Raw genomic sequence first — 20733 nt, forward strand, 5'->3', positions numbered from 1 at the left:
ACACAAAAACAAAATATTTGCAGTGTTGACCCTTTTTCAAAACCTCTGCAATTTGCACGGGCATGCTGTCTATTAACTTCTGGGCTACATCTTCACTGATGGCAGCCTATTCTTGGATAGTCAATGCTTGGAGTTTGCCAGAATGAGGATTGACCACAAGTTCTCAATGGGAATAATGTCTGGGGAGTTTCCTGGCCACGGACACAAAATGTCTCTGAGCCACTTAGTTATTATTTTTGCCTTATGGCAAGGTGCTCAATCATGCTGGGAAAGGCATTGTTCATCACCAAACGGTTCTTGGAGGGTTGGGAGAAGTTGCTCTCGGGGGATGTTTTTGTACCATTCTTTGTTCATGGCTGTGCTCTTAGGCAAAAATGTGAGTGAGCCCTCCCCCTTGGCTGAGAAGCAACCCCAGGATGCTTTACTGTTGGCATGACATAGGACTGATTGTATCGCTAACCTTTTCAATCCAACAATCTTTTCTTCTAAATGCCCCAAACAATCGGAAACGGGATTCATCAGGAAAAATGACTTTACCCCAGTCCTCAGCAGTCCAATCCCTGTACCTTTTGCAGAATGTCATTCTGTCCCTGATTATTTTCCTAGAGAGGGACTCTGTGCTGCACTTCTTGACACCGTGCCATCCTTAAAAAGTCTTCGCCTCACTGTGTGTGCAAATGCACTTAGACCTGCCTGCTGCCATTCCTGAGCAAGCTCTGTACTGGTGCTGCCCCCGATCTCACAGCTCAATCAACTGTAGAAGACAATCATGGCGTTAGCTGGACTTTCTTGGCCGCGCTGCCTTCACGACAATTGAACCGCTCTCTTTGACGTTTCTGATGATCCGATAAATGGTTGATGTAGGTGCAATCTTACTAGCCGCAATAGACTTGCCTGTGAATCCCTTTTTGTGCACCGCAATGATGACTGCACGTGTTTCCTTGCAGGTGACCAGAGGAAGAACAGCTTCCAGTCTGTTATTCTAATTCAATCAGCGTGAATTCAATTACAGAGTGATTTCCAGCCTTGTCCTCGTCGACACTCTCACCTGTGTTAACCAGAGAATCACTGACATGATGTCTGTCGGGTCATTTTGTGGCAGGGTTGAAATGTAATGTACATGTTTTTTGGACTAAGTTCATTTTCGTGGCAAAGAGGGACTTAACAATAAGATTCAATTAATCTGATCACTCTTCATAACATTCTGGAGTATACGCAATTCGCTATAATAAAAACTGAGACAGCACTTTGTGAAAATTAATATTTGTGTAATTATTAAAACATAAAACACGACTGTACAGTTGTTGTTATTGTGCTTTATAAATAAATTTGGATTGATGGATTGAGCAGTCCCTTTCAGCCATAAAAGATTATATGAATACTGTAAGGTGCTTTAAAGATACTCAGGACATTGCTTGATTTTCAATGCATTACTTGTGCGTTTCCATTGTCTTAAACAGGGATTTTCTGTAAACTGAATCCTTGTGACCAAAATAATTGACTTGAAGCCCGAGAGGTATAGGGTACAATGGGGCTAAAGGCTAAATGGGGTAAAAGGCATCTTAGATTTATTTTCATGTAAACCACTACATGGCACACAAAAAAATGCTTTAGTATTTTCCAAAACATACACTTTTCCCTCTTCATGTATATCCAACTGATCTTTGACACGATTGCAGGCAGCAGCGCAAAATTGATTTGATGCTAATTTGATCTCATTAAATGTTTTTCAAAAATTATATTTAAGCAGTACATGAGACTGGCTAATGACAGAAGACTGTGTAAAAGAAGTGTATTTAGGGTAAAGAGCCCAACTGTTCTAGAGACTAAAGGTACACTAAATGAACATGATAATAAACAGCTGGCTGACGTTTCCATTTGTTGATATGAAATGGTTAAAGATTCAGATGGTAAATGTCATACAATAAGTTGTGTGTCTGATATAAAAACCTGTTTATAATGAACCATTATATTTAAAATAAAATATGAATCCTTATATCATAAAATTTGTATATTTTACAAATATATATATGTTTTCTGCAACCATACATTATGTGGGTAGTGAAAAGCACATTGTTTCTTACAGTGTGTGTCTTTAGCCCCGTTGTACCCTGAGGAAGTAATTATTTAAATAATTTAATAGCACATTTGCATATTTAACTTCAAAAATATTTTGAGCTTTTATTAGTATGCATACATATCTTTTGTTATTTCTTAAAAATTCTTTGAGCTTTTTTTATTAAAAAAAACTTGTATGTGAACTAGAGTCTAGAAAATACAGTTCACGAACCCCCTGCAATTCCCTCATAAACCACTAGGGGCTATGAATCCAAGTTTTGGAAACCCGGTCTAAGACAAACAGTTTGTTATTTTTAGTCCAATGAGAGTGTGCTTGAGTTTAAATAGCTTGCTTAAATTAGTTTTTATTCAACAGCTATGTAGGCTATAAGGAGAGCTATGTTGTTATATTAGTTTTTAATAGATTAATGAGCCTAATTAACATAATTAATTTGCAGACCTGTGCCCTCATCTGTTGTTTGGCTTCTATTTTCCCCAGTGTACAGAGAGATATAGCCAAATGAAATGACTGCAAACACTTCTCCTTTCTGTGTACATTTACCAGGGGTAAGAGATCTCTTTAAAATATGTTTGCAAAGACAACCGTTGTGAAAATCATAATTTCAGATGTTTATTCATTGCACCACGAAAAAGAAGATAATGGCATCTGCATTATGTCTCCAAATTTCAACGTTTAAACTCAGACAGTGTGAATGTCATTTCTTGCTGGTTCTGGTGCAGGTGTACAAAAAATGGATTCTGGCATGGAGGATCTTGAACTGAGAGAAGCTCAGAGAGAGTATCTGGACTTTCTGGATGATGATGTAAATCTTCTTATTTATATTCTCTATTCATTATTTTTGAATAGTCACACTTTTATGTTTTTCTCTGTTACATTTGACAGAATCCTGTGTATTTTTACAATTTATAGCAAGACCAGGGTATCTATCATGAAAAGGTGAGAAGTATGATATCTGAGGGCCAGTGTCGACTTATCATAAACATCAATGATCTGCGGCGGAAAAGTGAAAAAAGAGCCAAAGAGTGAGTATTTTAGACTTATTTAAGGCCTTGACACAGATTTATGACATCGTCCATGAATTGGTCCTTGACTTTGTCAAGTGGCAATTATATGATTAATGCTGTTTGTGGACTGTGCCCTCAATAGATTACTGAAGAATGCATTTGTTGAGCTGGTGGCGTTTCAGAGAGCCCTGAAGGATCTTGTGGCTTCAATAGATGCCACTTATGCAAAACAGTTTGAGGAGTTCCATGTTGGCTTTGAGGGCAGTTTTGGGAACAAACATGTCTCTCCGCGAACTCTAAGTGCACGTTTTTTGGGTAACCTTGTGTGCGTGGAGGGCATTGTGACCAAATGTAAGTGACATTTTAATTCATTCCATATATTATCTTTGCATATTTTCACTATAGCTGATAATATTGTAGTTTAGGATTAGTTTTTATACAGTATTCATCAAAAGTGGTTCAGTTTGATATTATCTAACTGGTCCTAAATCTAACATTTTAGATCACCATGATTAGGTTTGAGTTATAGAACATACATACATAATGTGTTCTGCTTGTGTAACTCCCTTAGTCATAGTAAATATTTCTGTCATAGTTCTGTAACTTTTGTTGTGACTGTAGGTTCATTGGTCAGGCCCAAGATCATGCGCAGTGTCCACTACTGTCCAGCCACAAAGAAAACCTTGGAGCGAAAATACACAGATCTTACCTCATTGGACGCTTTCCCTTCCAGCGCCATCTATCCAACAAAAGTGAGTTGTGAGTTTGGTGGGAAATTGCAAATGTGGTTTATATAAAGGACTATTCTATCCACTTCAAATTAACACTATTTCTATAAAATTTTCACAATGTTGCATTGTTGCAAAACAGCTTTACATAATAAGCATTTCTGTCAAGTTCAGTACTGTCAAAATGATTAACAATTAGCGTACAGTTTAGATTGGCGGTATGGTTTTGTACTGGGCAAAAACTGTCTGCCCATCCATGTAGCCAGCATGAGTAAGAGCATGGAGCGCAGTGATAACCGAACAGAACAACTGATGTCAGTAGTTCTTAATGACATTTAAGTGTAACAGATGATGTAAGTAATTAAAACTTATGAAAAGGATTAAGAGAAATCGAGTTCCGATTGTGAATGGGAGATGGAGCGCAGGATGACGGTGGGTCATTTGCTCATGAGCGACGGGACAAGCTGCTGATAGCTCAATGGATTTTAAAGGGAAGCTGTGATCGCATCCTATTTTAATAGCTAGATGTGGATCAGCTGATGTGGGCTTGACTCACGTGACCTGCCAGAACCAATGCTATTTGATAGATTTTAAGAACAGAACTGAGGTGAGAAAGAATCATAACATTGCAGACACCATGCATTTGTGCATCAAAATCTATTATTGGACCTCTGAAAGTTTTTTAATATTCTTTTTACAATAACAAAATCAAAAGGATGTGATTGGTTAAAAAGTTTAGTTGGGCAATTCATGCAATACCAAGCTTATTCTTTTTTATATTTTTCCCTAATCTGATTGGTTGATAATGTTTCTGGGCCAAAAGGATGTTGTTGATCAAATAGTTTACATACATTGGTTTTTATTTTATAATGCCGATTCTTGGGTGCAGTGTAAAACTTTGCTGTAGTTTTTGCAGCAGGTTTGCCAGTAACTTGCTGTAGATTGAATTACTTCTTAAAATACTTTTCAATTAGTACTGTTTTCAATTACTTCAATCAAAATTAAAGCACTTCAAAATGAGCAAGAAGAGACTGGCATTTGCACAGCAACACATTCTTCCTAAGCATTTTAAATTTTTTCAGGATAATCCTAGAATATTTTTTTTTTAACATGAATAACAAAATCAAAAGGACATGATTGGCTGACAAGATAACCGTAATGATAACACTCACTGCAATGACATGATATACAAATTCTTTGTATGTGTAGGATGAAGAAAACAATCCCCTGGAGACAGAGTTTGGGCTGTGTTGCTATAAGGACCACCAGACACTCACCCTTCAGGAGATGCCAGAGAAAGCCCCCGCTGGACAGCTGCCACGTTCAGTCGACATCATTGCAAATGATGACCTTGTCGACAAGGTGAAACCAGGTGACCGTGTGCAGATTTTAGGTGTCTACCGATGCTTACCTGCTAAACAGGGTGGCTTCACTACAGGAACCTTCAGGTGTGTGTATGGACCCTCACATGTTATCAACTGTACAGGACGATCAACTGTTTTTATCCTCTGACTGACTTGTGATTCCCTGCAGAACCATCCTGTTGGCTAACCACGTGAAACTTATGAGTAAGGAGATCGTGCCAACATTCTCTGCAGACGATGTTGCCAAGATAAAGAAGTTTTGCAAAACTCATTCTAATGTAAGGGCTGCGGTGGTTTTGATTTGGTTTATACAAAATTGATCAAGTTCATCTGAGCTACATGTGATTTAAGAATGTTGAAATGTTTCAGGATGTCTTTGAGCAACTGAGTAATTCTTTGGCTCCCAGCATCCATGGCCATGAGTACATAAAGAAGGCCATTCTGTGTCTACTTTTGGGCGGCAATGAAACCAATCTGGAGAATGGCACACGCATCAGAGGGGATATTAATATTTTGCTTATAGGTTTGTGATGGATTATGGTGCGTTACTCTTGCTTTCAAAATCCTGACTTTGTTTACTGTCTCATTATGATTCAAATGATTTTCAGGTGATCCTTCAGTGGCAAAATCTCAGTTATTGCGGTATGTTTTGTTTACGGCACCAAGAGCGATTCCCACAACAGGACGAGGCTCCTCTGGAGTGGGTCTGACTGCTGCCGTCACCACTGATCAGGAGACAGGTAATACACCTTACCATATTAAGTCAAGTATACAAAGTCTGAAAGTCTGCTTAAAGTTAAAATGGCCAGCATGACACAAGGTCTGACCAATGGTGGACAGTGGGTACCAGTTTAGTGTTAATTGTTTGGCTACTCTAGGTGAGCGTCGTTTGGAGGCAGGAGCCATGGTGCTCGCTGACAGAGGAGTGGTGTGCATTGATGAATTTGATAAGATGTCTGACATGGACCGAACAGCCATCCATGAGGTGATGGAGCAGGGTAGGGTCACCATTTCAAAGGCGGGGATACAGGCAAGGCTTAATGCTCGCTGCAGCGTGTTAGCTGCTGCTAACCCAGTGTATGGAAGGGTAAATGTTGATTTTGCTTGCTTGCAGGAACTGAAACATTATTTTTTGTATACTGTACATTAATACACTGTATTTGTCACCCAGTATGACCAGTATAAAACCCCAATGGAGAATATTGGGCTCCAGGATTCCCTGCTCTCCCGATTTGACCTGCTCTTTATTGTTCTGGATCAGATGGATCCAGATAGCGATAAGGAAATCTCAGAGCATGTGCTACGTATGCACCGTTACCGAGCACCCGGGGAGCAAGAAGGAACAGGTTAGACCACCATCTGTTGTTTATCAGCATGAAGGACATCACATAGATCAGTGGTTGTTAAAATTGTTTTGTTCAACTTTAAAAGGAGAGTTTTGATTGTTGCAAGTTGTTTATCTCTTATATATTGATAATTCTTTAAAGGGGTCGTATGGTGCGAATACCTGTCTTTGGTGTGTAATAAGTTGCCCAGGCATGTATTAGACATGTAAAATTGCAAAAAATCTTTTTTAAGAAATCTGCGCAATTTAGAGAGACAAGGCAAGGAGGAGATACAAACATGCACGGTATGTGGAAAATACAGCGTTTTTGAACCTGTATACACATTGCATACATCTAAATCAAACTATAATATTCGTTTTAGCCACGTAATATGACCCCTTTAATACATTTGCATTTAGTAGACCCGTATCCAAAGCAAATTAGAATAGCGGAAAAAAACAGTGACTTGTCTTAGCAAGGCAATAATATGAGAACTGCAATAAAGTTTCAAAGTATCAACAAATTTGGAACAAAGCTTTTAAACACGGGTCGTTTATACCTGTTTGCTAACTAAGTTGGACATTGAATTAAATGATTAACATAACACTTGAAACCAAACAGATTTCATTAACTTTTTGTAGAACTTAAAGTAATGGTTCTTTTAGTCAATATTTTAGCAAGTTTGAGATAATAATTTCTAAAATTGTATTATAAGATTTAGTCAACTGATACTCCCATTCTGTCATGTCTACCAACAGCAATGTCACTGGGCAGTACAGTGGATGTGTTTGCCACCGAGGATCCAAACATCACAGAGGCAGCTGAACAGGAGCTACAGATCTATGAGAAAAAAGACAATCTCCTGCATGGCCACAGGAGGAAAAAGTACTTTTTTTCGTTTCGATTTTCTCTCTAACCACATTTTATGCATCTCGCTTTTTCTTTTGATAAAAGATTTGAATGATGGGTTGAATGCTTAAAGGAAGTCAACATCTTATTTAGTGTGACGTTTATCTTAAAGGGAGAAGATTGTAACCATGGAGTTTATCAGGAAATACATTCATGTTGCTAAACTGGTGAAGCCTGTTCTGACCCAAGAGGCATCAGACTACATAGCAGAGGAGTATTCCAGACTCCGGAGTCATGACCAAGTCAACAGTGATTCAGCCAGGGTCTGTATTACCCAGATTACTTTTATCACTGCTTCATATGCCATATACTTGACTTTACCAGCAATAAAGGGCAAGGTGTTTAAAGCCTCATCAAAACGAAGTGTACTACAAATTAAAGCAGATTTTCAGCTTTTTTCTCCTTTCCCATTGGTTAGTTAAGAGTCTATGCCATTGGTAAAAGTCCCAGTGAAATTAAAAATTCTAATTCCAATTTGTTCATGAAATATCGAAGTGTTTAATTCAATTCAATTCAATTCAAGTTTATTTATATAGCGCTTTTCACAATGTGTATTGTTTCAAAGCAGCTTTACAGGGGCAAACAGGAAAACAGAAAAGTTAAAACAGCACAGTGCATGGTATTTATACAACGAGTAAGTTCATTCTAATAAATAACATCTAATTTCTAAATAAATAAATGAATGAATGCAGTTTACTGTTAATAGATTGATGTGCCCTCATAATCTTCGGTTAAAATTTGAAAGTGCACTTCCGACCTCTAGTGAATATCCATCTCAAATGACTTAAATTAGTTGGCTTGGACAGAGCAGTCTGCTGCCAGTTCCATTTCAAAATCCTGTTTTTAAACATCCCGTTTTATAAAGCCAAAGATCACAATTTATATTCTCAGACTATATGATCTGATCGTGGAGCTGTGACTTGACTGCTCATACTGTATGTTAGAAATAAACACATGTACTGTAAGTGATTACCTAATAAGCAATAACTTGTAAGGAATGATTGGTTTGTTGTAGACAGATTGTGTATGTCTCCACAGACGATACCTGTGACCGCTCGAGCACTGGAGACCATGATCCGATTGGCTTCAGCCCACGCCAAGGCACGCATGAGTAAAACCACTGACCTGGGAGATGCAGAGGCTGCGCTGGAACTAATGCAGTTCGCATATTTTAAAAAGGTATCTTGTGAAATCTTTTAGAACTAACCCTGCATAGCCGATACTACAATACATGCTTGGCTCTGTTGTCTATCTGAATTCAGTCCAATTTGATTTTGTAGATTCTGGAGAAAGAGAAAAAGAGAAAAGTTCCCGAAGATTCTGAGATTGATGTTTCCCAAAGCCAGGAAACAGAAAGTCAAAGAAATCTACGGTCTGTGAAATGTAGTGGTGTATCATAATTTGATTAAATATGACCGCCTTTACCATTTCTACCCTCATAAAAATGTATGTTTATAAGACAGTATTTGAAGAAATTGTCATGGCTTGGTTTACAGGAAGCGCTCTCGCATCTCTAAAGATGATGATGTGGAAATGACAAAGGACGCAGGGGACTCTGATCCTTATGATTTCACAGATGATGAAAACAGTAGGTAGCCAGCCATACAGTATCAGCTCGGTTCAGCCGTATCAGTATACATGTAAAGTGTGTCTTTGGCAGCTCAATCCACTCAGAAGAGCAAGCCAGCATCTCAGGGGAGCATTCAGATGAAGAAAGGTGACATCAGCTCTGACAGGTATATCAGTATCCCCTTCACATTCCATGTCTTATACTGTAACCTGGGCTAATATTGTTCCCAAATAATAGTTTTTTATGACCTTTTAGAATGAAAGTGTTTAAGACTGCTCTGCTGAAAGCCTTTAAAGTGACCAGGTCTCAGTCTGTGGCCGTGCCTGAGCTTCTGACTCACATTAATAAAGGCCAGGAAGAGGAGTTTGACCAGAATGAGGTTAATCTACTGTTGGAACGCATGCAGGATGACAACCAGGTCATGGTATCAGAGAATGTAGTTTTCCTCATCTGAGGGAAGACGAGGAGCAAGGGTCAACGGCATCTTTTATTTATTTGAAAAACTTTTGATATTACAACCCCTATTTGTTACACATTCAGAAAAAAAACACAAATAAACTGTGTGAGCATCAATGATTGAATTTATTTTTGTAACTCTGATAATTCAGAGATGATTCACTATGGCAGGTTCCAGGAAGATGTTTTCACATTTAGTTTTATTTATTCAGGGTATATACAGAAATCATGGAGCCAAATTTAATACTTTAAGACCCGTTTCAAGCAGTTTAAGACCTCATCACCACTTGTACATCTGCGAGACTTTAACTTACATTTACTATATACTGATTGTTAGATAGCAAAACTAAACAGTCTTAGTTTGTTATAACTCTGTATTAATGTAACATAATTCGAAAGGGTGGAAATAAAGCCCCAGAGAATTAATTGAGTGACCAACCCAATGCTGGGTTTATTAGAAAGCGAAACGAGGCTACGCTAATCGCCTTTTGACACGCAGAGCAGTACGTCTCAAGGTTGTTCCCAGAGATGGCTCTCAGCCATGGTTCCAGCTCTTTATCCTCCAGCCATTGTTCCAGCTCTTTATCCTCCAGCCATGGTTCCAACTCTTTATCCTCCAACCCTTAGCATGAAAATTAGCATTTCCTCATTAGAGTCAACGATGTTGTTTAAAAACTGGGTGTAAATGGACCTCCCATTTTTGCCAACACATTGATTAAATTCTGGCAACCTTCCCCATATGACCTCTTTGGACAAAAATAAAAAGATGACACAAAATGTAATACCTTGAAAAATGGCATTTAAGATTTTTTAATACATATTAAAGGCCTACATTTTCTCTATTTATTTATCAACTTTTATTACTTTTTACCGCGGACACCCTGTTACTGCACGTAACAATTAAGTCATCATTTGGTGTCTTAGATGTCTTCTGCAGTGAAATAATATAATGTAGTCCAGGTCTTTTAAAATGGAGATGAGGCTTCTGTAAAAAAAATCAGAAACTGGAGTAAATATTACCAGAGATATAATATAACTGAGTATATGTTATAATTTCAGTAGAATGTTACACTTGTCATAGTATTAGGATTAAAGGTCCAGCGAGTGCAATATAGAGATTATCTAGTGGTGAGGTTACTAATTGCAAGCAACGCTTCACTCTACCCATCCCTTTCAAGGGACTTCTGAAGCTGAATAAGGACTAATGTCACGTTTTCACTTCTTCCCTGAAAGAGGTATCTCATTTCGAAACGCACTCTGTAAGGCAGTTTACCCGTTTTAACTGTAAAAACATGCAAGGGTACTCGTAGTGCTGGGCGGTATTACCATAAATTAATATAAATGTATTTTATAGTTTCGTGGTACATGGCGAAAATTTTGGAAACCACATTTTCTCCTGATTGAGAGAGGAAATACTGCATTTGATTGACTTGAAATTCCCTTTTATATTGGCATGATGAGTGAATATTGTGTGAAAATTCCACACTAGTATTTTACAAGTTTGTAAGTCCCACAAAACGATGCTGTTTCTAAAGAGGTGGCAGTCATGAAGTCAATCAGGATGCATGACATTTGCAGTCAAAATATAGAACCTTTTAATTGTGCAAATTACTTGTAACTAAACAATGTAAACAATCCCCTATAACTATAACGTTTAGACTTGTTTAACAACTGAATAGTATGTAAAGTTGACTTGCATACATAATATTCAAGCAAATAAACCGATAACAGGACTTGAAATTTATTTTTTTCCTGGGTAGCACTGGTGCTCCCAGTTTAATGAGTTAGGAGAAGCTCTCACTCTAAAATTAATAGCAACATCTGTCTGAATCGTTGAATACAAAACGGTAAAAAAAATGTACCATTAAAAAATGCAATGTATTTTACATAGTGACAAATCATGGATTCATGATTTCCTGAAACCATTTTTTTTATTATAAAACAAAGGCTTGAATTAGATTTGTTAGAGGAAAGCGATTGCATCGTGCTTTCAATCCTCCTTTTTCTACTGGCCCTTATTTCTCACCATAGCATACAAAGAAACGGTTCAAACTAAAAACACATCATGTTATATGCTTCTATTACACGGCTTGTTGGAATGCATCATTCTGATTGGCCAGTCGCAGCAAATCATTTTGGCTGGTTCTTTTGACAAATTAAATGTCTTTTAATAACATACATGACATTGTATTCATGTTCATTCCCCACGTTATTTATGTAACATACACCGGTAATACGGCATAAAATAAATTCATATCATAAATACACACCGGTATTCAGTATGAACTTGTATATCGCCTAGCGCTAGGTACTTGAAGTGTATGTAAATAGAAAAAGCTCATTCTATGGTAATAAAAACATAACACATCATTATGTAAGGGCTTTATACTCCTCTGAAGACATAGTTGTGTTTATTATATAGCATTTCTGTCGATAGATCTTTCAAAAAATTCACACACTTGACCTTTTATATACACAAGGATACTCACAGCCATCTGTCCTCTCCGGTTCCGCCTCTCTATCTCTTTGCATCTGTCTTTTCTGAACTCTCCACACATAGTACAGTGTGCCCACTGTGACAGCCATTAACATTCCAGCTGCCACAAAGACGCTTATTGCAAACATTGCTGTTGAACTGCCGGTGGAAGCTGTGACAGAGTAGTCAATTGCTTGTTTCAGATCTCTGATATCTGGTATCCTTAAATCTGCAAGCTGCTGCTTCAAAAGTCCAGTTGCATCTATTGAAAACAGTCAAATGTCAACCAAGGTTCACATACCTGTTTTGTATGTATTTTGCCGGTGTGGGTGTTTTTTTCAATAAAAAACATCTTAAAAAGCAAACCTTCAAGAGACAGGAGAAAGATCACGTCATTTCCTTTAATAAAGCTTCGACTCTTGAGGTGTTCATGCGTGATGAAATTGGTGGTGCCGTAACCTGGCCCCCGATAGTATGATTTGCCATCGGAGTCAGTGACCCGACTACCAAATTTTCGTGGGTTGTCCCAAAAATATTTCACATTACCTGCAGCTGCAAAAAGGGAATATGTTGTTTATGAAACATAATGGTATCTGCTGCACTATGAACTATTGCACTATTGCTTTTGAACTCCACATTTTAATCTTACAATCAGTGGAGGTCTTATTTGGATCTGTAGTGACCATCCTCAGGTTGTTCATGCGTTTCTGAATGTCTGGAGTCTGGTCCATCATCACCATGGAAGCTTGTTGCCACGGACACGGCCATTTGAGACGCTCATCATAAGGTCCGGAAGTCAAGTGGAAGTAGATTGCCATTGTATCCGGGCTATCCGCCGTGCCTTTAATGTACAGGCTAACCTGAAAAGAGTAACCTTTTCTGGATATGAAGGGTGGACTGAAGATTTTGGAGCCTACTTGGGTTGTGGCGAGAAGGTTGGAAAAGTTACGAATACGCCAAGTGTGGTGAGGACACTGTGTCTCCGAGAGGTTGATGTCATCCAGAGACAGCCCCCCTTTTGAAGCCTTATGTCCTTTAACGCCCTCGAACACCACCCTGAATTTTTGAGAGACCCGTATGTTCACATGGTACAGCTCCCAGGAGTTTTTAGGTCCACCTAGTCAAATATAAAGCATTACGCATAATGAGAGATATTAAGAAAGCTATATTATCCATTTTGTTTGAGGTGAAGATTTATTACCGATTATTGTCTGAACCAATCTCAGATCTCCTATGGATTTGTCGTCGGTGTAAACGCGCACCCACACATTTAGTTGATCATCATCGCCCCCACTGTTGTAATGATAGAATTGCAGGCACTGAAAGCCTCTGGTGGGGTAAAAGGGACGACCCTCCAAGTAAGCCTGGTCTCCCTGATTTCCTGTTAATGTGCTCAAATGCATGAAGTACCCAAAACCTGGGAAGGAAAAACTTATATTAAACGATGCTTGGCCAAACTTCAGTTTTGCCAGATCACCACCTCATATGGAGAGAGGAAAGTTCATTTTGGCTGAAAGTGCATTTTGAAACTAACTGCCTTGAATACAATTCACTCTTCCTATATTTCCAAAACTATTAATACATCAAACAAAACTCTGAATCACTTTTAAGTGTGGTGAACCGACTATTTCAGACTCCTTTTCATAATGTCTCTCTGACGACTAATATTGTTATTTTGCTGACTATGCTAATTATCGTTCAATCTCCAGCCTACTTTTTGTCTCTAAAATCATAGAAAAGGTTTCATATATTTCAGTCAGGTTTCCGCTCGCAACACAGTACCAAAACTGCATTAGTTGGGGTATCAAACAACATCCTTCTTTCTGGTGATTCGGGAAACCTTTCCATACTCTTATTACTCGACCTTAGCTCAGCTTTTGACACTGTGTCTCATAATCTACTACTCTTGCGCCTCTCAGAGATTTGAATCTCGGGAGCTACGTTAGCCTGGTATTCCTCCTATTTGACGGAAAGACAATACTACATCACCGTGCAAAATTACAAATCTCCCACTGTCCCTCATAAACAGGGTGTGCCACAGGGCTCAGTTCCAGGGCCATAATTATTTATCATTTATATTATGCCCCTTGAACAAATTATTTGCCGCCATGGTGTTCAGTATCACTCCAATGCCGACAATATTCAGATATACAATTCTTACCGACCTGACTCTATTCACCAGACTGATACTCTATTGAAATGTGTCAATGACTTAAAAACCTGGCTTAACTCCAACTCTCTCAGTTTGAACTTGACAAAAAAACTTGTCGGTCCTCCAACTGTAACAAAAAACTTAACTAACCACCCTAAAATTGACCTTTAAGCTACATCAATTTTTCCAACTGCCACTGTTAAAAACTTGAGTATCATTTTTGACTCTTCACTAAATCTAGACGCTTATATTCGCAACCTCTCGAAATCGGCATTCTTTCAACTTCGACGTATTGCTATAACTCTTTCCCTTCATGAGCCCAAAAGATGCTGAATCACTAGTACATTCATGTATTACATCTCGCCTTGACTACTGTAACGCTGTCTTTCTGGCTTACCAGCACGCTCCATCTCCCGTTTGTAAAATATTTAAAGCTCTGCTGCAAGAATGTTAACGCACACCAAACGGTCTGCTCATACCACACCTATTCTTTTTAACTTCCACTGGCTACCTATGTCCTCTCGTATCATTTATACAATTCTTCTGCTTACCTTTAAATCACTTCATGGTCTTGCACCTACTTATCTCTCTGACCTACTTTCTCCATATACTCCTTCTTGTTCACTTCAATCATCTGGATGGGAACTTCTTTGTGTTCCTAGATCTCGCCTTTCATCAATGGGAGGGAGATCTTTCTCTGTTATGGCCCCGAAACTTTGGAACTCATTGCCCTTGTGTCTCCGGGCAATAACCACAGAATACCAATTTAAATCCAAACTCAAAACGCATCTGTTTAACCAATATTATGGGTCATCACCTGTTTCTTCCTAAACTGTTGTGGTTTAATGCTGTATCTGATTGTTTGTTGTACTTGACTATCTGTTTTACTACTATGGTTTGCAACTGCAACCGCATGTCCTGGACGTGGCAAATGTCTACTGTCCATCTATGTATTGATTGCTTATATTGTTTGTCAATGTGAAGTGTAATTGAGCTTGGGAAAGGTGCTATACAAATTAAACTTATTATTATTATTATGTTGCTTTGACAAGAGGAGGCTACCAAAGAGCAAAGACAAATAATAGTTTCTTTATGGCACGCTTTATGGTATAAAAGTATTATCATGAAGACCAAAGTGCCACCATAACAACATTATAAAACAAGTAATTGTGATGTAAATACAGCAACTTACAACCAAGCATTTTATAATGCCAAAAGTAATGATAGGTGTGCATTCAAAGTTATGGATCATGAATTCAGCGCTTGTTAATGTACGGAATAAAACTTAAGCCATAGAAAAAATGAAGAGACTTCTCCAAAATAATGTTCTGCTTTTATGACCTAAAGGTGCCAAAGAATTTGTTGAAACAATATGTTAAATTGTTCTCTGTATCTACATAAAAAATTATCCAGAAACGGTTTTCGTGTCCATTTACAATCCTAGGATTTGTACCTAGAATAAAAAGGTCTGTTTTTACATTATTTGGAAAGGTGATGAATAGTAATGTTGAGGTCTGCTCTGATTGGCTGTTTAGCTGCGTAAGCTCACATAGCAAACAGATCGGCACTGTCAGATGTGATATGGACGACGTGGATAAAATCACTATTTACTGCTTGCGGCAGGGGTTCTAACGGCAATAGAGTTGGAATTGCCCCTTTCCTAAATCAGTATCAAAACACTGAGCGAAGCCTGTTTGATGTGGTCCCTGGTTCGAAAAACTGTCCCTTTCACTTTCTTTACGTGACTCTATCTGCTCTGTGCTAAAAGTTGCATTGTAAACAAATATAATCAAGGCTTTAGTTGCTGGAAAACTTACACTGTACAGATCAGATGCACCTGACTTATTTCTTTACACAGCGCGAGCTGCAAAATTATAAAGACGTGTGTCTGTGCAACTCGTGCCTAGACGCCGATCCCTTCATAACGTTGTGGCTTATTTAAAGAAGACACCGATGTCATCGCCGACAGTAACGTCACAGTCATTGTTATGTTGGGATTGACCTCTTTTTCAAATAGTCTTTTGCAAGCTGAAGATTTACACAAGAAGCAGGAAACAATAGTGTTTGTAATTTCCATGTACAGACCACTAATTATTCATCTTTGCCTATATTGCCTAAATATAGTTCCCATTTTATGGCACCATTCGTTTTTTTACGTTCATGTTTTGGTAAAATGTGACCCTTGACAACAATACCAGTTTTATGGGTAAATTTTTCGAAATTTAGATTTTTACATAATCTGAAAGCTGAAAAATAAGCTTTCTATTGATGTATGAGTTGTTCGAATAGGACAATATCTGGCTGTTCTCATGATCAAAATATTGAGAAAGAAGTTGTTAATCAGGGGCACTGCAGCAGGCCATCCACTCCAAAATAAAGTTTTTATATATTTAAGGTTGGAATTGTACAAAATATCTAATAATCTTAATGTCCTAATGATTTTGGGCAAAAAAGAAAAATCTATAATTTTGACCTGTACAATGTTTTTAGTCTTCTACTAATAATGTTCCCTTGCTACTTAAGAATGGTTTTGTAGTCCGGGGTCACAAATGATCATTTTTGTTTCATTCTGTGATTCAGTGACAACATTTCTCCCAAATTTCAAAGCAAATATTTGCATATTTGCAATGGGACTAACTGGTCAAAATTACATAAAAAATGCAATATTTGCAGATGTTGAATACTGCATAGTAAACAAGTTTATATCATCGCTGTCCTTCTGCAACCTCATATCTCCAAATTTGCTGTTTTTCATAATATGGAAGAAACACTTTAGTTTTTAAACGATCACATACTGTGTTGTCAACGTTGAAAACACTTTTTATTCTTTATATTGGTTTATATATTTGCAAAACCCAAACATAAAGGGTGACTAATATTTATAAATTCTGGCAAAAAAATCACAAAATATGGAGATACAAGGTTTCAGAATAACATATTCATGCTTAAATAACACAATAGTAATGTTTTAGGATCAGTTAAAAAATGAAATTTTGATGCAATATGCCTTTTTTTTACTTTCATGCATCTGTGCATTCTCTCAGGCTTTCACATTGCTGTTGGGTCCCTACTAAATTATGTTTTTGTTAAAATTCAACAGACACTGGACTGGCATTGATAATTAAAGATTGTCTTCTATTTTTTCCGTGGCTGTTTACTCAACATTTTCTGTCCATACCTTGACATTGACCCAGAACAGTAAAGTCTGTTTTTGGACCGCCCTCTGCCGATTGTTCTCGAGTCCACTTGGCATTCCCACCCTCACCCTGGATCATACCACAGATGTTCGGCTGTTCAAACTGGCATGAGTCCAGGAATGTTAAGCCAGCACCTGAAAGAGTTGTTGAAGGAAAAGAGTTTTAAGGGTTATGGAGATGTTGACCATAATTTTAGATAATTATTCAACTGTTTTATCTTATAAATCAGCTAATCATCTGCAGAACTCAAACTCCAAACAAAGTACAATATGAGTTAGAATCATAAACGTACTGCAGTTATATAGCCTGTTGAGTTTGAGCACGTCACTGTCACTAAACTCCATCTGCTGGCCGATCACATCCATGAACTCTGGTATCTTGGTGACTATAGTTGGCTCTTTGCCTTTTTTGAATAATGTCTTACTGTAGTGCAAAACAGAATTGTAGTCATACGGCACACCAAGAGAGGTTGACACCTTGTCACTGCGTTTTTCGAAATTGGGTGCCTGACCTAAAAGACCAACAGGATATTATTTACATTATATTTATATTGAAAGTCACAGGAAACATTATTATAGACAAATATTAAGCTATGGATTGGTGTAAATAATATTTTGTAGTTAAAACACAGAATTATTACCTTTTTCAATCTGATCCCACATTATGACAACATAATCATCTCTGTCGTATCTAGATTGCTCATGCCAGAAACCCAAAGCATGAAGAAATTCATGCTCCACAGTTCCCAAACGATCACAGTTTGCACCAATTGACAATTCCTGCTTTCCAACTTGCTGGTTCCCCACCAAAGAATAACATCTGATGGAACAGAATTGCAATCTGGATGTCACATTTCTGAAAAACACTGTCATTCAGCACAGTGCAACATGGATCAGTTTGAAATATGAAGTTCAGTGAAAGTCCTTTACTGTCATGTGTCATAAGTGCAATAAAAACCTTTCTTGAATGCTTAAAGTGAAATTTCACCCATGCAGAAATGAAAAATCTTTGATCTATTACTGACCCTTTTGTCATTTCAAGCCTTTATGACTTTTTTTTCAGCATAACACAAAATAAGATATTTTGAAGAATGGGCGATACCAATAAACTTCTATTGTATGTAAACAAAACCAGTCCAGGTCAATTTCTCAGTTGTGGACAGCAGAAACGTAAATGATGAAATGATAAAAGAATTAGGATTTTCTGGTTAACTTCCCTTAAATATATTTCTTTTTAATAACTGACAAAAAAGTGCAAAAGAACACTGGTAAAAACCTCATGGTAGCCGATATTTGGCAGCACCCCCCAGAAAAAACATAAAATATATATTTTTTATATGTTTTTCTTGTTATTTTATACCTGACTTGTAAAAATCAAATTCTTTAAACTAACATTTTTTACTGAATTTCAAAAATATGTAAAAAGTCTAAAATAAAACAGTAAAACTTTTTTATAGTGTACAAGTTGCAAAAGTGACATTGTTGGCATTATAAAGTGTGCATTATCACTATTGTTAAGCCACAATAATGTTCGCTGAACAGGCGTATAGCATTGGGTTAGTCATACACGATGGTTGTGTAAAATTGAGAGTTTCATGTTTGCAATGTATATTGGGTGTTGGTTTTCTCACCCATTGCCTTTATATACCGAAATGTAGTTTGGTTCTCCGCTCCACTCCATGAAGTCAATACACGTCTTGAGTCTGTATTGTTCAAATGCTTTCAGGATCACACCTTTGGCATTAATCTCTGTTTAAGTTTACAGAAAGACACGAGTTGAGCAAAATAATTGAATAATAGAACGATTTAAACTTATCCTGATTTATTCTGTTGATGTCAAGATTCACCTACCCAGTGACTTATCCAAGAAGTACGGCACGGTGGCAGGCCAGCGATATCTTTCACCCAAATCAAAATTTTTGCTTTGTGCCTGCAAACCACAAACCCAACATGAATAACCAACAGAACAACATCTTTAGGATTCACATATTGCCCTGATAGATCTTTTTTTTAAATATGTGTGTTAGTAGAAGTGTTCTAGATTATAACATGTAAAGCAGAATGAAAAAAAGCACTGACCTCATTAGTCACTATATCTCCCTCCATCAAATGAAGGCCTGCCTCTGTTGAACACGACACCAGTACCAGAAGTGTAACATCAGTAGTTTAAAACAATAATACTGCAGATTTAACACATTGATGTTTGCACAAACCTTTATTTATGTCAAAGATGTTGTTGTCTTTTCCATTATCCACATCTATTTCTGTGTTGCCTGCAAGTAAGGAAAGTATATTGAAACAAATCCTCCATTTCTGATCATTGTGCAAATGGTTTAGAAAGTTGTATTAAGAAGTAAATGTAATTAAATGTAAATGTTCACCTGAGAGAGAGGATGTTGGCTTGAAAAAAAGCAAATAATGAGTGTCAAAGTAGTAGTTTTTTTTTTACAGCAATAAAAATTAGAAGCAACCACTAATTTCACTGTCGATATGAACCTAAACTTTATTCTTCTTATCTCATTGTCAAAAGTGTAAGCATAAACATTGCTAAATACTGTTAAATAAATAAGAAATACCAAATTTACCCTGAAATTACACAATTCTTGTTTGCAGTAAATGGAATATTCTGGATTACGAAAGTGCTTCATTCAAAACTCACCAAACACAGGCTTGTAGCACAAAAACACAGAATGAGAACTGTCTGCAGATAGGCCATGTCACCATTAGTCTCTTGTTAAGTGGACCTTTGTGTACTGACCAATTTATAGAACAGAATAGCTTGGGCTGTGTTTACATTTGTCATTTACATGCTACCTTTAGGCTATCTGGGTGTTGTGTACATACACATTGAAAAGAAAAATGTAAACATATGCTTCTAATCGGAATGTCGTCCAATCAGCGTGTCCTGATCCAGAGGAATTCGAGGTAGCATTGGGATCGGATCTCAGTGTAATGTAAACGCAATATAGCCAGTTTATCTACATTTACCGGTACGACTTTCCAGAATAACCCTCCGATCATTATTCTCACTTGTCTGTACGAAGCATGTCAGACTGTGGAGCAGATAAAAATTACAGCGGACTCTTGCTCCCGAACGAGCGACATTTTTTTTGATTGTGGATACATTTTTAAAAGTGTATCATTATTTGCCACCTCCAAATTATGTATGTCAAATCACAAAAGATGTTCACTAGACCACTTCAGCTGTATCATCACATATTTGTGACTGCATGATGTGTTTTTAAATGCCACATTTGTTAATTTTCATGTCAAAGACATGAACAGCACCACTGTTCTTGTTTTTAACATGCGTGTGTGTTTTTAGTTTACACAGTGTTTTCAACACTCTGTTTCCAGCAACGCTGTCCCGAGGGTGAAAAGCCCCTGTCTACAGACGGCAGACCAAGGAGGGGCTACCCCTAGGGAGGTGCTACAAGAGTTGCACCAACCTCAAAAGCATTTTCAATGTTTAG

At 37.6% G+C, this 20733-nt stretch overlaps 2 protein-coding genes across 2 annotated transcripts; one reads left to right on the forward strand and one right to left on the reverse strand.

The window, feature by feature from the left end:
- Positions 1-2810: 2810 nt before the first annotated feature.
- On the forward strand, positions 2811-9434 carry mcm3l (MCM3 minichromosome maintenance deficient 3 (S. cerevisiae), like). Its single transcript, XM_056764633.1, has 17 exons — positions 2811-2882; positions 2990-3102; positions 3227-3435; positions 3706-3836; positions 5022-5260; positions 5346-5454; positions 5546-5699; positions 5785-5916; positions 6055-6263; positions 6348-6522; positions 7260-7386; positions 7523-7673; positions 8449-8589; positions 8691-8782; positions 8907-8998; positions 9071-9146; positions 9236-9434. The coding sequence occupies exons 1-17, from the start codon at positions 2811-2813 to the stop codon at positions 9432-9434; spliced, it is 2421 nt and encodes an 806-aa protein (XP_056620611.1).
- A 424-nt stretch (positions 9435-9858) lies between these two features.
- mep1ba (meprin A subunit beta a) lies at positions 9859-19699 on the reverse strand (the record flags this gene model as incomplete). The annotated part of the gene is made up of 13 exons (XM_056764803.1): positions 9859-10058; positions 11926-12174; positions 12279-12464; positions 12562-13029; positions 13114-13329; positions 17243-17395; positions 17554-17772; positions 17902-18080; positions 18892-19009; positions 19112-19190; positions 19340-19383; positions 19474-19533; positions 19642-19699. Coding segments are annotated over 13 exons (2229 nt in total), but the record flags the coding sequence as incomplete, so codon positions are not given.
- Between the last annotated feature and the right edge of the window lie 1034 nt (positions 19700-20733).

The sequence above is a fragment of the Triplophysa dalaica genome, chromosome 13, assembly GCF_015846415.1.
Source record: "Triplophysa dalaica isolate WHDGS20190420 chromosome 13, ASM1584641v1, whole genome shotgun sequence".
Lineage (NCBI taxonomy): Eukaryota > Metazoa > Chordata > Actinopteri > Cypriniformes > Nemacheilidae > Triplophysa > Triplophysa dalaica.

Excerpts from the sequence above, each read along its gene's own strand:
- mcm3l (XM_056764633.1), top strand. The coding sequence starts at position 2,811 with ATGGATTCTGGCATGGAGGATCTTGAACTGAGAGAAGCTCAGAGAGAG. Across the intron at positions 8,590-8,690 it reads AGTTCGCATATTTTAAAAAG|ATTCTGGAGAAAGAGAAAAA; the intron begins GTATCTTGTGAA and ends TTGATTTTGTAG. Across the intron at positions 8,999-9,070 it reads TTTCACAGATGATGAAAACA|CTCAATCCACTCAGAAGAGC; the intron begins GTAGGTAGCCAG and ends TGTCTTTGGCAG.